Source organism: Lactuca serriola, chromosome 7 (assembly GCF_051521515.1).
Source record: "Lactuca serriola cultivar US96UC23 chromosome 7, Lser_US96UC23_V15, whole genome shotgun sequence".
NCBI classification, from domain to species: domain Eukaryota; kingdom Viridiplantae; phylum Streptophyta; class Magnoliopsida; order Asterales; family Asteraceae; genus Lactuca; species Lactuca serriola.
In genome coordinates, this window is record NC_136414.1 from 44,456,453 (window position 1) to 44,471,221 (window position 14,769).

The window sequence follows — 14,769 nt, forward strand, 5'->3', positions numbered from 1 at the left end:
GGGATGAAAAGGAAACAAATGAGGAGCTGGAAGCAGAAAAATGTGAGCCAAGACATTTGAAGGCAAAAGAAGACCAAAATCCTGAAACCAACGACGTGGTAAATGGAAGATCCGCGATATATAAGTTGACTTGGAGAATATGGGGTTTAGTGGGAGACCACGACGTGGTGCCTATTTACCACGTCGTGGTGATCAGTTTTATGGAAATTATATATATCCAAACATTAGGTCGAATGGGAGGACTTCTTGTTGATTTTCTGAGGAGGATTGCGACTAAAAACTTGGAAAACCCTTGGAAGATTAGAATTTGATTGGAGCTCAAGAATTGAAGAGATCTAAAAGAAGTCTACATAGATCAATTCACTTTGCTAAGCATTACTCATGTCTAGTCTAAATTGCAATGATTTTATGTGTTTTTCTATTATTATGAGAGGTTAAAAAACCTTATACTTCTGTCTGGTGAAGATTAACTCATCTGTAGGTGTTGAAGAGAATTTAACTATGTTAAAGAGAATAATTAATCTTAATTTGTGTTTGGTTGCTTAACTTGATCACAGGAAAGTAACTATTAGATTTATCATTCATAGTCCAATTTGTGCTTATATCTATTTCGTGTTTTACATGTGCTTGACCATTGCATGGTAATTCATAAATTGATTCATCTAGGTATTTGATCATAATAACTAGGTAATAAATTGGTAATCAACAGAATATATATTCTATCCACTATAAATCAACCATAGGAGAAGGGGAAATTGGATCTGAACAGAAGTACTCTTTAACTCTTGAAGTAAAATCATTTTTATTTGCTTGTTTAGTTGTTAATTTGGTTGTAATTTGAATTACGTTCTTATGATCTTGCAAAATTAATAAAAAAAACCCCACTTTAAGGTTATTTATCCTAAATAACATTCTATCAGAAAATCATTTTTGATGGGTTTTAGCCATAAGAACTTTCCTATGTGCGCATGCAAAACCCTAATGCTTGGATCTAGGCTTTCTAATTAAACATGCTTTGAATCCAAGACTTCTAATGACTATTTAGGAATAAGAACAATGTTAAAACAGATCTAGAGTCATACCTTTGAATTCCTTGTTGATCTTGTTGTCTTGGAGCTTTTAGAGTCACAATTGTCACTCCTCTAATGGCTTACAAACACCAAATAGCAAGGAGGATGATTTGGGAGAGAGGAGAGGGGAGGAAATCGGCCAGGGTTTTCTTACTTTAGATGAAGTGCCGATTTCCCTTTGCCATAGGGTCTATTTATACTTGTAGACTCCTTAAGTGTTACAACCTAAACCCTAATTGGATAATCTTCTCTTAAGGCTATCCAAATCCATTCCTTAGATAACCCCTTGGACGATTTGAAGCTATCCTTAGCTTCTAGAATCCGTCCAATGCATATCAATATGGATTTACAGTCTAAAGTTTAACTATCAAACAATTGACAGTTTATACCCTCTTATTTAATTAATCTCTTTAAGTCACCAAAATAATTCCAATTAATTCTATGACTTATATTAATCAAATAACAATATATTATTCTCATAATATACTAATAATATTTACTCTCTCTTAATAAATCATCCTATCAAGTTGCTATGGTGAAGGCAACCCAAAAGGACCATGCACAACCGGGTCAATTACTTGCCTAATATAGTTGCAGCCTTAGACACTATTCCAACAATTTTTAACGCTTATTGTCTCTAAATTAATTACCCCGAATCTGCGGGCGTTACTATATATATATATATATATATATATATATGTATATATATATATATATATATATATATATATATATATATAGAGAGAGAGAGAGAGAGAGAGAGAGAAAAAGTGAATATACCCTGGAATGTATATATGCTTAAGTACCCAAACTCACCATACTACGTCGTTTTTCTATCATATATGCATTGTAATTGTCCGAATTGTAAGAAAATTTAGGGTTTGTAGTGGAGATCTGGATACTGACTTGGATCGTGTTATCACTTTCCGAACTGATATTTCTACTCTATGCCTGGGTTACAAGAAATTCAGCCTAGGATAATCTCCGTGGACACTTACGTTTCTAGGCATAGAAAACGTAAGTCAATATGCTAGAAGATTATGTGAAAGTATGATGAAAAAAGAGAGCTTAAGATCGTAACCCTCTTTTGTAGAGGAAGAGTTATTTATACATAATAAACAAGATTATGGTTTCATTAGGGTTGTGCCATAATTAGTTGCTTTGGAAGCAAGTAATGTTAATCCGGATTTAATGAGGATTTAGGGTTACCAAAACTAATGAGTTTCGTTAGTTTTACCATAATCACCCTCGAGAAATTGAATTTTCCACTATGTTCCCATATGTAAAATTCGGTAAGGTTTTGGGGCACTGCTCCAAACACAACGGGACCCCAGCCAGGGGCTATGCCCATTTGGAAACCCCATACCCGGGGGCGCTGCCCCCAGACCCCCGACTACTTGTCGAACCGGCTTCTAATTCGATCTTATACATACATGCACTCCGCACACACTCCGTACATATATTAGAGTACAAATTATGAAGCCACTTAGCTCACATGTTAGTTTCAATTACTTAAAATGACATGGTGACGCTAAAACCACCAACACGACTTTCTTAAAATTCAACTCTAACTTGATTTACTTCTAAAATTGTTATAAATTTCACCTTTATCTTCCTCTTACATCAAATCTTTTCTTCAAGCACCTAGCAGACTAAATATATGATAGTTTAAATGAAATTTATATTAGAGAAATATAATTGTGAACTTTCTAATTTTATTTGGAAGTAAATCAAGTTAGAAGTTGATTTATAAGAACTTTGGACGATTACAATGCATATATGATACAAATATGACTTAGTATGTTGAGTTTGGGTACCTGAATACCTTTTAGGGTATATTCACACACACACACACACACACACACACACATATATATATATATATATATATATATATATATATATTAGATTATAAAATGAAAAATATAAAAAAGACGTAAAGTGTGGGATGATATATTACATTGATTATATTTAAAAGATAAAAAAGAAAATCGTAAATATTATGCAAAATAAAATTTCAAATAATATATAAAATAAAGTTTTATATAATGTTGTTTACATTTAATATTTAATAACTAGAAATGCCATCTCAATTTGGGTTTAAGAAGTCAAAGTGGTTTTCAATTTATAAAATGTGGTTTGACCTTTAAATCGGGTGTGAATAACGACACCCTCTGGTACCCTGAATTTCAAAAAATCATTCCACCATGTAGATCTAGCCGGTAGGCATCCTCCCTTCCAAAGACCGGTGCCTTAAGTTTACGAAAATCTCTTAACTCCAAGTCTCTGCACATGTTTTCTTTTGGTTGTTTTTTATCCTCGGTTGCCCCCCAACGGTCTTACATGTACCAAAATCGAAGACCAGAAGTCTTTTTTCGTCATTGTTCAACTTTTGGCTTTCCACCTCCGTGGCCAAGCTACCAACAACTTGCAAAATTTCCCCAAATTGTAATGAATTTTCTTTCCTGGAGAGCTCTACTTCTTCATGGATTTTTGTCACTTTTGACTCCAAGTTGGCAATCTTGGTGGTATTTTTTTATGTGGACATCCTGAACCTACTTGCTCCGATAACAAATAATACGTTTCAGGTCCCAAACCCAAAAATTAAGGTTTGGCGGTTGCCTGTAATTCGAGGAACATGGAAAATTCCGAAAGTTTGTGACTTCTCTTATTATTCACGTAAAAAAACATAAATCAAAGCCCTATTTATAAAGTCCAGTTAAAACCATACTTACCAAAAATAAAACAAACATATAAATACGTCTTTAAACTTAATTTAAATAAATAAATCCTTAGGCCTTATCTCCCCTTATTTGTGTCTCTGGTAAACCCGCCCAAAACGAGTAGCAACAACATGCGTATCAATGCTATACATATGCTTTTACGAAACTAGGGGTTGTAACCTACCAAAATTTACAAAGATATTTTTTTTCATATAACAGATTAACTAACTAAACCTTTATTTTGAAAACCATTGAATAACATTTGATTTGTTGAAAACCATACATAACCAGAGTTAAGTTTACAAAAATGCTGAAACAACTATCTTCGATGCGTGTGTATAGTCCCGCCGAGCTCTTCCCACGAACGACCTACAAAATATTTAATCCAAAACTGTAAGCATAAGTCTTAGTGAGTTCCAGAGTATACCACATATTCCACCATACATACAATGCATCCACATACAATTCTCAACTCTAGCATTGAGAAAATAAAACTCATATCCACATACATGTATCATATGCAACAGACCCAACCCAAGAGTTCAACTCACATGGAAAGCCCCACCCAACCATACGTAACGGACCCCAACCAAAGAGTAAACAGGCCCAACCTAGACTCCACTGTCATGAGCCATATCCTGGTCTTCAGTACACTGCCAGGTCTTCAGTACACTACCATGGGCAAAATCCTAGTCTTCCATACAATCCACAAAGCCATATATAATCAGGGTTCAGATAGACAGTCGAACAGATGATCCACCTTAGAGCGACAATAAGACAAGAACATCACAATAAGGCATTAGACCAAGAGTTCTCAAGCTATCCAACTTAGACTATATAGAACCCAAACTATCACTACCATAGAATCATGTAACATAAACACATAACATATATTAGCATATTAGATATCCTTGACAACTAGCCTTCCCTAGTTACCTTGCCATTGACCACTTATCAATTAATTCCTACGCTGGTAATTCATACATAATCTTGCTAACTGGACTTCCCTATTTACCCTACCAACATAACCCCTAACACTATCATATGATCACCATGCAAGACTCTACCAGTCTAGCATATTAAACCACCAAGTGTTCTAAACTGAAAGGCACAACAAAAACTTATCCTAGACAACTAGCACACTTGTACTCTAACAATAACTCTATCGTACCATGCAAAGGATATTCAATGGGATACGTGGCATAGTGAGTAACTCACCTGATCGCAGAACTGGAGAAACACAACAACACTCTAACTCCTTGCACTGATCAATCCCTCGAACCGACTAACACCAAAACAGATAAATCCTCAATAAACAATCCAAATCCCCCAAGTTTTACACAAGGTTAAACTGGTCAAAAGACAATGCTTAAAGATCCACAAAGTCAACGCCACGTTGTGGGCTCTCCTTGACCACGTCGTGGGAACGAAAAGACAAAACAGTCGACATGCAGGACATTTCCACGTCACGGTCTCTACTTTTCCACGTTGTGGCAATGCTAGGACAATATATTCGTGATTCTGAGCACCACCACGTCGTGGCAAACCCTAGGCCACGTCGTGGCTTTTGGTAGAATGCCAAAATCTTCATTACGTGCTTAATCCCTTCAAATCAAAGCCCATAACTTCAGATCTAGTTCTTTTTAAGATTCCATCCTAAATCTAGATCTACAAACCTAAGTCCATTAAGTCCTTAATATGACCCTAACCTGCATATGGACCCAAACTAGCTCCAAACATAACTATTTTCTCATTATAAAAAACCTAAGGACCATTTGAGAGTCACAACAAACTCTAGAGTTCCTCAAACTCCAAGAACATTCATAGAAGGGACCAAAATAATTTAAAATGAGCTCAAACTTGAAACAAGAAGAACAAAGGTCAAGATGTGAACTTTATACCTCCAACAACTCAGAAATCTAAAGGGAAAGATGGATCCAAGCTAACTTCTTACCTCCTTGCACCAAAATGAACTTCCTTCTTCTTCAAGTTTCACCAAAACCAAGAACAATGCCTCCAATCAATCAAACAAGCTCACAAGCATGAAATGGGGGCTAGGGTTTCGTTGGGAGGTTGGATACTGAAAAGGATGTCCTAAATCATGAGTTAATGGCTTTAAATATGAAAGAAACCCTAAAAATCATAGGCTTGGGCTGCATCGTTCACCACGTCATGGAACTTTTTCATGCTAAGTCATGGTGTCCATCAGAAAACACGTTCTTCATTTGGCATGCCACGTTGTGGCATATGGTTTTCCTAAAAAACCATGCCTTTGACTCTTCTTTATCATCAACTGATCCATTCTTGGAAACATGTGTTATAGGGGCAAAAACATGCGTTTGGTAATCAAGAAACTAGATATGTCACGTATCTTGTAGGTTCGCTTTATGTATTGGTATTTCTTCTCTATGATTGGGCTATTGAGAAATTCAACTTGAGATATTCTGTGAGGAACACTCAAAGTTTTAGGCACAAAATAGTAAGTACTATTCCAAAAGTATATGGATTGTTAGATTTCTTTAGAGTTCCAAATGAGCAAAATATAAGTATATATACTCATTTATCCGGAATCTGGATAATATCAACGAAAATTACGGAATTTGCAATTAGAAAATGGTTTCTTGTAGAAGCCATTTTACAGGTCAAATATGTTGATATTGTGATGAATGACTTGTATTTGATGTTATAAAATATGTATTATGCATTATAACATGTTTAACTTTATGGGCTTGTTTTTTTACCACAACATGACATTATATTGTGTTTGGTTGACCAAGATTAGACCGTTGTCAACGTGACAAAAAATCATACTTTTTGTTCTCCAAAAATATGAAATAAGGTTGGCAAAAACTTGCTTCCAGTCTATTCTATCTTTCGTAAGTTCCCTTTTTATTTCATCAATAGAAGATAGCCCTACAAAGTCACATGCGGACAATGTCATTTCATGCAAGAGGTTACATCTTGAGTTTTGCAGTGAAAACGAACTATTTTCATCTTAAAATCAAGATGAATTCTGAGTCTTGATTTTTGAGATATTTGAAACCAAAACAATGCTAATAACTAGTATCAAGTATAATGAGCTGAAAAATAATTTCAAAATCGACACTAGTTTTCTATCCGGAAAGTATTAGGTGTGACCTAAAAAAAGATCTTCCCTTTTGAATTGAATTTGAATTCTGCAGCACATCAAGATTCAGTAATCTGAGTTATCAAGATATCATAAAAACTGGAATAAATATTAATAGCCTCTATATTTGAACGTAATGATCTTTTTATATTTGAACACAACAAAATTCATGATTTGAGATCTTCATTTCCTAGTTTTAAGTTGGATCTCAACAAGGAAACAACATTTATTATCATCTCTGACATAATGAACAAGGCCTTTCATGATGCCAAGAAGTTTCCTAGAAAGATTTAAAGCAAGTCCTTCTTGGGTACCCCATTGTTTTCGGTCTTCATACATGTCTCCGATGATATTTGCAGGCAACCCTGGACCAGGATGAGTCATTCTACAAGAACAAGATAATCCATAAAGGTTAAATGCAAAAAGTAACAACCTACTTTCATTTATTTATGCATTATAAGATCTTACATACATTTCTTTCTGTAACACTATTGTAGTTAAAATCTTTCTTATTAAAGCCTTGTACTTTCAAAAGCATAGCCAATTACAACATTGTGCTTTCAAGTTTATCTTAATAGGACATTATACTTTGAAAGATGTACCCAGTTATGCGGATAACGTTGCTACAATTGGGTAGATTTTGCATGGACTACCCGAGTTCATATATACATAAGTGCTAAATGCAAGAACTAGCAACAAACTTTCATTCATTAATGTATAATAGTATCCTCCTTAATTTCTTCCTATTGCGTTATTGTAATTTCAGTTTTTCTTATTTAAGGACTGTACTTTGAAAAATCTACCCAAGTATATCATTGTACTTTCGTTTCTTGTAATTACAATACTGTATTTCAAACTTTCTTATCAAGGGATTGTATTTTGAAGTATCCACCTAACTATAGCATCGTACTTTCATTCGTTTTGTTATTAGGACATTATATTCGAAAATTTTACCCAATTATAGCAGAAAAATTAAAGAATATGAAGTAGGATGTTCTAATAAGCAAATCAATGGTGGTACGTTTCTATTTCTTGAATTTATCCTTATACGTAGTACCTCCTAAAAGCATTTTGTTTTGGCATCCATGTTTAATCAACTCATTGTCTGATTCAGATTCTTCAAGCCATAAAAAGGAGATAAGCACAGACATAAACTATACCTGAACTGTAGATGAATGAACTCATGCCCATCCTGTATCATCAGTAGTCCAGGGGACACTTTGATCTCCACCCACCCGTTCTGTGAAGGTGCATGATGCACAATGCTGAGCAAGAAATCTGATAACACCATCTGCAGCCTAATTTGATCACCAAGAAGAGCAAGCTTTTTCACTTGATCAGGTATTTCATGAACTAGTGGTATATTCTTTTCCTTCAACACCATCATGACTTGGCTCACAATGGCATCTAAAAGATTCTCCATCACAAATGGGTCCATGTTCAGCTTCATGCTGCTGCAAAATGAAAATTTTCACACCATTAACAGTTAAACAGGATGAAAGTGAAAAAGGAAATGTAGATAATGATTATATATTGCGTTACAAAAGGTTGTATTTTGAAATGTAATAACTGCGTATCAATACTGGATTTAAAAAGTATGTGCTTTGACCTTGAATGTTAAGAGCATGTCAGCCAGGAGAAAGTGCATGCTGCCTGACTAAATGATATTTAAAAATTACTTGAGAAAATGATAACACACTCATGGAAATAGATGGAAAAAATAAACGAGGGCAAATTTGGTCTTTATGTCTGCATTAACTAAAAAAGAAACACCCATAAATTAGCTTACCAAGTGTTGTCGGGATAGATGATGTGTTAAGAACTATTTGAGAAAACAACATACTTGAGGAAATGGAAGGAAAGAATAAATGTGGGCAATTTGTAAAAAATTAGGACTTAACGAGGAAAACCTTAACTTTTCCTATTCAAGTTTTGTCTTGCTGCATTAATAAAAAAACACCAATATTAAAGCTTTACCATATCAAGCCTATCCCCATTAAGTCCATTGAGACAAAAAAAAAAAAAAACAACACCTTAGATAATTAAGACTCTTACCCCTCTTCAATACTTCTTATATCCATGTCGTCAATGATGGATGCAATTTGTCTTTCACAAGCAACACTCGTCTCTAGATACTGCTTCTGATAACTGGAAACACCCGAGTTTTCAAGAAGTTTATGAGTGAACTGCAGCCCGTTTAAAGGGTTCTTGATTTCTTGCTTAATGTACGCCAAATTATCACGTTTCAATACAAATTCTCCTTCATCTTCACCAAAAGACACTTGCGGACTAGTCTGCAAGAAGAAAAAACACCCAACCACTTTTCCTCCTTCAGCAACTTTTTTATTTGCTGTCAGATAAACCTCCACAAGATTCCCATCTTTCCCAAAAAACGCAAATGGCATATCGGAGGTATCATGACCGTTGATTGTTCTATACAACAAAATCGTAAATTTCATCAACGTGTCTTCATCTTTGAGGCGACATAGACCCCCAAAAACCTCCCCAGGAAGCACTTTTCCGATAACTTCATGTCTCCGGCGACCGGAAAGCTCTTCCATGGCGGCGTTCCATTCAGAACAACAGGCCTTCTCATTGGAAGCAAATAAAGGAGGAATTAATGGATTTAGAGTTTGTATAATCGCCTTATAATCTCCTTCCATGCGTACGAATTTATCCATGACAATTTTCTCGGTTGTTACATCTTGGCCCACGAAGCAGACTCCTATTACATTGTTCATGTAGTCCCGGCTTGTGCATGTATTAGCCATGATGTATATAGTGGTGTTGTTTTGCTGATCTGTACCAGCCTTCCCTAGTTCCAGTTCAACATTTTTCTCTTCCTCACCTGTATAAACAAAACATGTGAGACTAGAACTTGCCATTGTACTCTTTGTAATCATGCCCATGATCTAGTTACTTGCTAATCATGTGTCTTTTAATATATTTTCCGTTTCAAAAAAAAATGTGAGACTAGAACTACCCCGAGAAGGAGAACTCGGTCAGAAGATAAAAATTGACTTAAGAAGGAGAAAAATTCAAGATATTAATATGTAATATGTATATTGTAAACTTTATCTAACATTCTAACTCAAACTAAAGTAAATGTACCAGATAAACCTATTGGGCAAAATGACTTAGAAGACCATCAAAGTTTCAAATTAGTTTAAAAAGAACCATTCAAGTGTTATATGCTCAAAAAAACACCATCAAACTAAGATATTTGTTCAGAAAACACCAACGAAGTTTATGTACCGTTCAAAAAACTCCATCTCTATGGTTTGGGGTAAATTTCATTTTTAGTCCCTAATTTTTCTTCTCAACTCAGATGGTCCCTATAGTTTAAATTTGTTTCGACTTTGGACCCTAATCGAGTTAAAAGACTAATATACCCCTATTACTTTCATTTAACATTATTTTTATTATTTATTAATTATTTATACAATTTATATTGTTATTTATTATAAACATATCAATTGTATAAATAATTAACAAGTAATAAAAATAAATGTTAAATGAAAGTAACAAGGGTATATTAGTCTTTGGATAAAGGTCCAAAGGCAAAATAAATATAAACATTATGGACCATTCGAGTTAAGAAAAAAAAGTTAGGGGCTAAACATGTAAGATACCCCAAACCATAAGAATGGTGTTTTTTGAATGAAACATGTATTTCATTGGTGTTTTTTTGAACATATATCTTAGTTTGATGGTGTTTTTTGAACATGTAATACTTGAATGATGTTTTTTGAACATATTTAAAACTTCAATGGTCTCCTCTCTCACCCGCATCTTTAAGAATTTCAAGATTAAAATGTTTATTATTTTAAGTTTTTAACTAGTGTAACATTCGAATATGTACATTTTTATTTCCATTTCCCTATTTTGTTATGATCTTGATCACCTTATAATTTTTTTCATATATAAAGTTTCCCCAAAATTAGTTGTTTTACAATTTACTCTAATCAAGTACTCCCCGCCTAGGCCGAGTCCTCACTACTCCCTACACCCTCCCTGGTCGACTAGTTGCGCCTAGCGAGTTTTGCAATATTGGTTAATACCACTAAAATCACCAACAAGATTATCCACCCGAGTTCTTTAGCCAATTTGCAGTGTATGAGGCAATGTTTCAACAGATACACATGAGGGGTACACTTTGGTATGTTTATACCAATTGCTAGGAACCCGTACTAACTAGGTCTACGATGGGGTATTGTGTATATTTATAAGGAAATCTCATACTTTAGAAGGTTAAAAGAGACGGGGTTAGCTCCCTAGATCGAGCCGTGCCACTCAAATGTAAGAGCAATTGGATATGACACTTGACAAATGGATTACAAGATTCCATCAACTCATTTAATGGACTTGTACTACAATAATGAAAAAACAATAAAAATGTTATAACTACGTTTTGATACATATTTTGACGTAAAACGGGTGAGACTAGATTGTTGATATGTGGGTGAGTCAAGATTTAATGATCTTCATGGGCTACAACTAAGGACTTAATTAGACCCCCCCCCCCCCCCCCCCCACACACACACACACACACACACTTACTTTTCACATAAAAAGTTTCAAAAAAGACCTAATAACTAAGTTGCACTATTATGAATGCTTCAATTGAAATTAAGTACATAGATTTTGATAAAAAGATGTACCTTCCAACGCTCTACGGAGAAGATCTTCAACGACTCCGCGTGACGTTTCAAGAATAAATTCATCAATCAAAGACTTCCCCATAGCTTCACTAGCCACCACACCGGTCAACTCTGCAATTTTTGCATTCCATCCATTGATCAAACCAGATCCATCAACCCCAAAGATCGGGACAGACGCCGTTTCAATCAATCTCACCATTTCACATGCAACCGCACTGATTTCATCCATCCCTTGACCTATACTCTCACTTTCTTGACCATATTTCACCACCTTACGACCACCACCACCATTATCGGCATTATCTTGAACCGATGCTCTCATTATCAACTGCAAAGAATGAATCACATTTATCTCAGAAACTTCCCAGGGCAAACTTCGACTCTTTGCCACTTCAAGAAATGCCTTAAAAGAAGATCTTGGATCCATTCTATTACCATCATCTTTTTCCTCGGGATGATGCTTTGCGCCTCCCCAAGTCGTTTCTTTTTCTTTATGTGATCTAAACCAAAACACGAAATCTTTAGAAGTGATTCGTGCGGCAGCCATACCACAAACCGTATCACCAAGCAAAACCGCACTAGGATAACCAGCATTTAACAAACTCTCGGTACTGAACCCCGTTGAGTCCTTATGTTCACTATACAACCAATTAGCTATATCCATAACTTGTGATTCATTTGGAGTTACACCAAGTAACCAAATTTTCCCATTGTAATACAAAGCCGCCCCATCACATTTTACTAAATCCATTATGCTAGGAGACTGAGTTATAATCGAGAAAGGGGAATCTCTTAGTACCATGTCACATAAAGTCGTTTGCATACTGAGAACCCTTTTTTCGGCTTTCTGTTCGGCTAATTGAAGTTCCATATAAAGCTGTAAACCAACCGATTGCATTAGAAACTCACACGCATATCGAAGTGGGAACGGGACATAACGGGGAGAAGAGTGGTGGCATGCCACCAACCCCCATAGCTTCATGGATGCATTGTTATTTACAAGAATTGCCATCACCAAAGACCCGATGGAACCCATGTTAGCCATGTAAACCGCATGGCACCCATGTGGGGCTCGAAGGGTAGAATTAACCAAACATAAAGGTTGCTTTAATTCGTCACTTTGAATCACTTGAACAGATTCCGCACAACAATCAACTATTATCCTTACACGATTCTGTTTGAACAAGAATCGAGCTGCTTGTGGGATGTCTGTAGCTGGATAGTGAATTCCCAAATACGGTTCTAAATCGGATCTTCTAATTTCTGAAACAACTTCACCATGTTCATCGTCATGGAACTTGTAAATCATTACCCTATCATAACCCGTAAGCTTTTGAACTTCTTCTACAACAGTATCACATAGAGCCCCGATATCTCCTCCAGGGAGAGATTGCAGTCTAGAACTTGCTCTAACAACAAGTTTTTGTGATTGAACTGCACCAGCAAGTAATAAGGTGGGATCACTAGAGTTAGCCGGCTCTAAATCAATCACAACACCCACATCAATCCTATGGAGAATAGCATAAAATGGTTTACGGGTCTTTTTAGAATGAACCCAAATCGGGTTTAACAAAGTGATTTCTCTAGAAGCCACTGCTCTTTGTAACGAAATCGAAGAACTTGAGGTGAAAAGGGTTCTAGCATCGATTCCGAGCAGACTTTTGGGCTCATCCGGATTCAAATTCAACACACTGAAGCAGTTTTCACTAAAACTTATAATTCTAAAAGTGGCTTCTTCGATTGCGACCATACAACCAAAAGGTTGAACGAAGCCACCCCTTTGAATTGCTTCTAAATAAGCAGTCATTTCTTTTTCCGCCACATCTTTTGGTGCATTTGTGAGCATATCCGAGTAGTTAAAAGACTTACCAGATCCGACAGAACGCTCAAACTCTGATAATAACCTCGCATCAACACCATACTGAGCCAAGGTGTGGTTGTTATTCGTAGGATTCATGTTGCTTCCACCTGATGATGATGAAGGTGCCGCAGTGGTGTTATGGTTGTTAATGGTTGGTTCGTCTGGCTTTACTCCTCTAATCCCTAACTCCATTTTTGAGCACTTCTATGGAAGCTTTCTTTCTGTTTCTTGATAAAATTGAACTGGGTTCTATGCAAAAGGTTGGCAGATGGTATAGAATCAGCACTCTTATTGTAAATGATTGAGTTTGTTCTTCAAGTCTCCACATGTTGATTTCATTTGCCACTATCTTGATCTTCTTAATACCGAATTCTTCATTTCACTTGGCTTCTTCATTAGAATAAACCGGGATTAACTTCAGCAAAAACAGTACAATTTCTTACTGAAAAGATAAAAAAGGGAGAAATACTGGAACTTTATAAAGATGGTGTGGACCAAGAAAAAGGTAAAAGGATTACCACAGACGAAAAAGAAGATTCCGAGATAATAGAGGAAGAGAATCACAAATCCACCTGTCACAATCTGTAACTCATTCTTATCAGAACACGAAGCTCCTAATTCCAAAATCTGCCTTCCAAAATGCCCATGTTCCGCATATAAAAATGGTTCAGGTGACGTTGGATTGGGTATGAAAAATAGAAGTAAAAGACGAACTGAAAACACGAAAACTGGTGGTTTAGAATAGACATCCGAAAGAGGGGCTGGGTAACATCCAATCTATCCATTTGAAGTAATTTGGAATGTGGTGGGGGAAAGATGACAGGTTTAATAGGCCGCCACACGTGGTACAAATAAGAAGTGAAAAATGTAAAGATTGGCGTGGCATAGATGGCACCAAGCATTCACCATCTCTTCATGCCACATGTATTTGAAAATTTTATTTTTATAATTAAAATTGAATTTATTAATAACTATATTTTATTTTTAATAAAACGTTATATAAAATATAGGGAAATGTTAGTTTATTTTTTTTTTCTATAAAACTAGATCATATCGATGAAAATATACATTTTAATAATTTAATATAGGGCTAATTACTAATCTAGTCATTTTTCTTAATCACTTATCAAAAAATAACCAAAATATAACAATGGGCTACTGTTTCATCGGCCCGTTTACTTTTTCGTGGCCCATTAGCCCAAAGTATATAAAGAAAAAAATTTCAGATTAGGTCATTTTGTCTATTATTTTCTTTGTTTTGCTTACTTTTTTCTCTCAATGGAGCACCCGAAGAACAACCAGGTTTGTCTATTTTTCATCAAAATTT

General features: G+C 35.5%; 1 protein-coding gene across 1 annotated transcript; it reads right to left on the reverse strand.

Moving 5' to 3' along the window:
• Positions 1-7,046: 7,046 nt before the first annotated feature.
• On the reverse strand, positions 7,047-14,242 carry LOC145062898 (phytochrome E-like). Its single transcript, XM_079010490.1, has 4 exons — positions 11,582-14,242; positions 8,976-9,768; positions 8,081-8,374; positions 7,047-7,305 (listed from the first exon to the last, which is right to left on the reverse strand). Exons 1-4 carry the CDS (start codon positions 13,632-13,634, stop codon positions 7,104-7,106), a joined length of 3,342 nt encoding a protein of 1,113 aa, XP_078866616.1. The 5' UTR covers positions 13,635-14,242; the 3' UTR covers positions 7,047-7,103.
• Between the last annotated feature and the right edge of the window lie 527 nt (positions 14,243-14,769).

Excerpts from the sequence above, each read along its gene's own strand:
- LOC145062898 (XM_079010490.1), bottom strand. The coding sequence starts at position 13,634 with ATGGAGTTAGGGATTAGAGGAGTAAAGCCAGACGAACCAACCATTAAC. Across the intron at positions 8,375-8,975 it reads ATAAGAAGTATTGAAGAGGG|CAGCATGAAGCTGAACATGG; the intron begins GTAAGAGTCTTA and ends TTCATTTTGCAG. Across the intron at positions 7,306-8,080 it reads TTCATTCATCTACAGTTCAG|AATGACTCATCCTGGTCCAG; the intron begins GTATAGTTTATG and ends TTGTTCTTGTAG.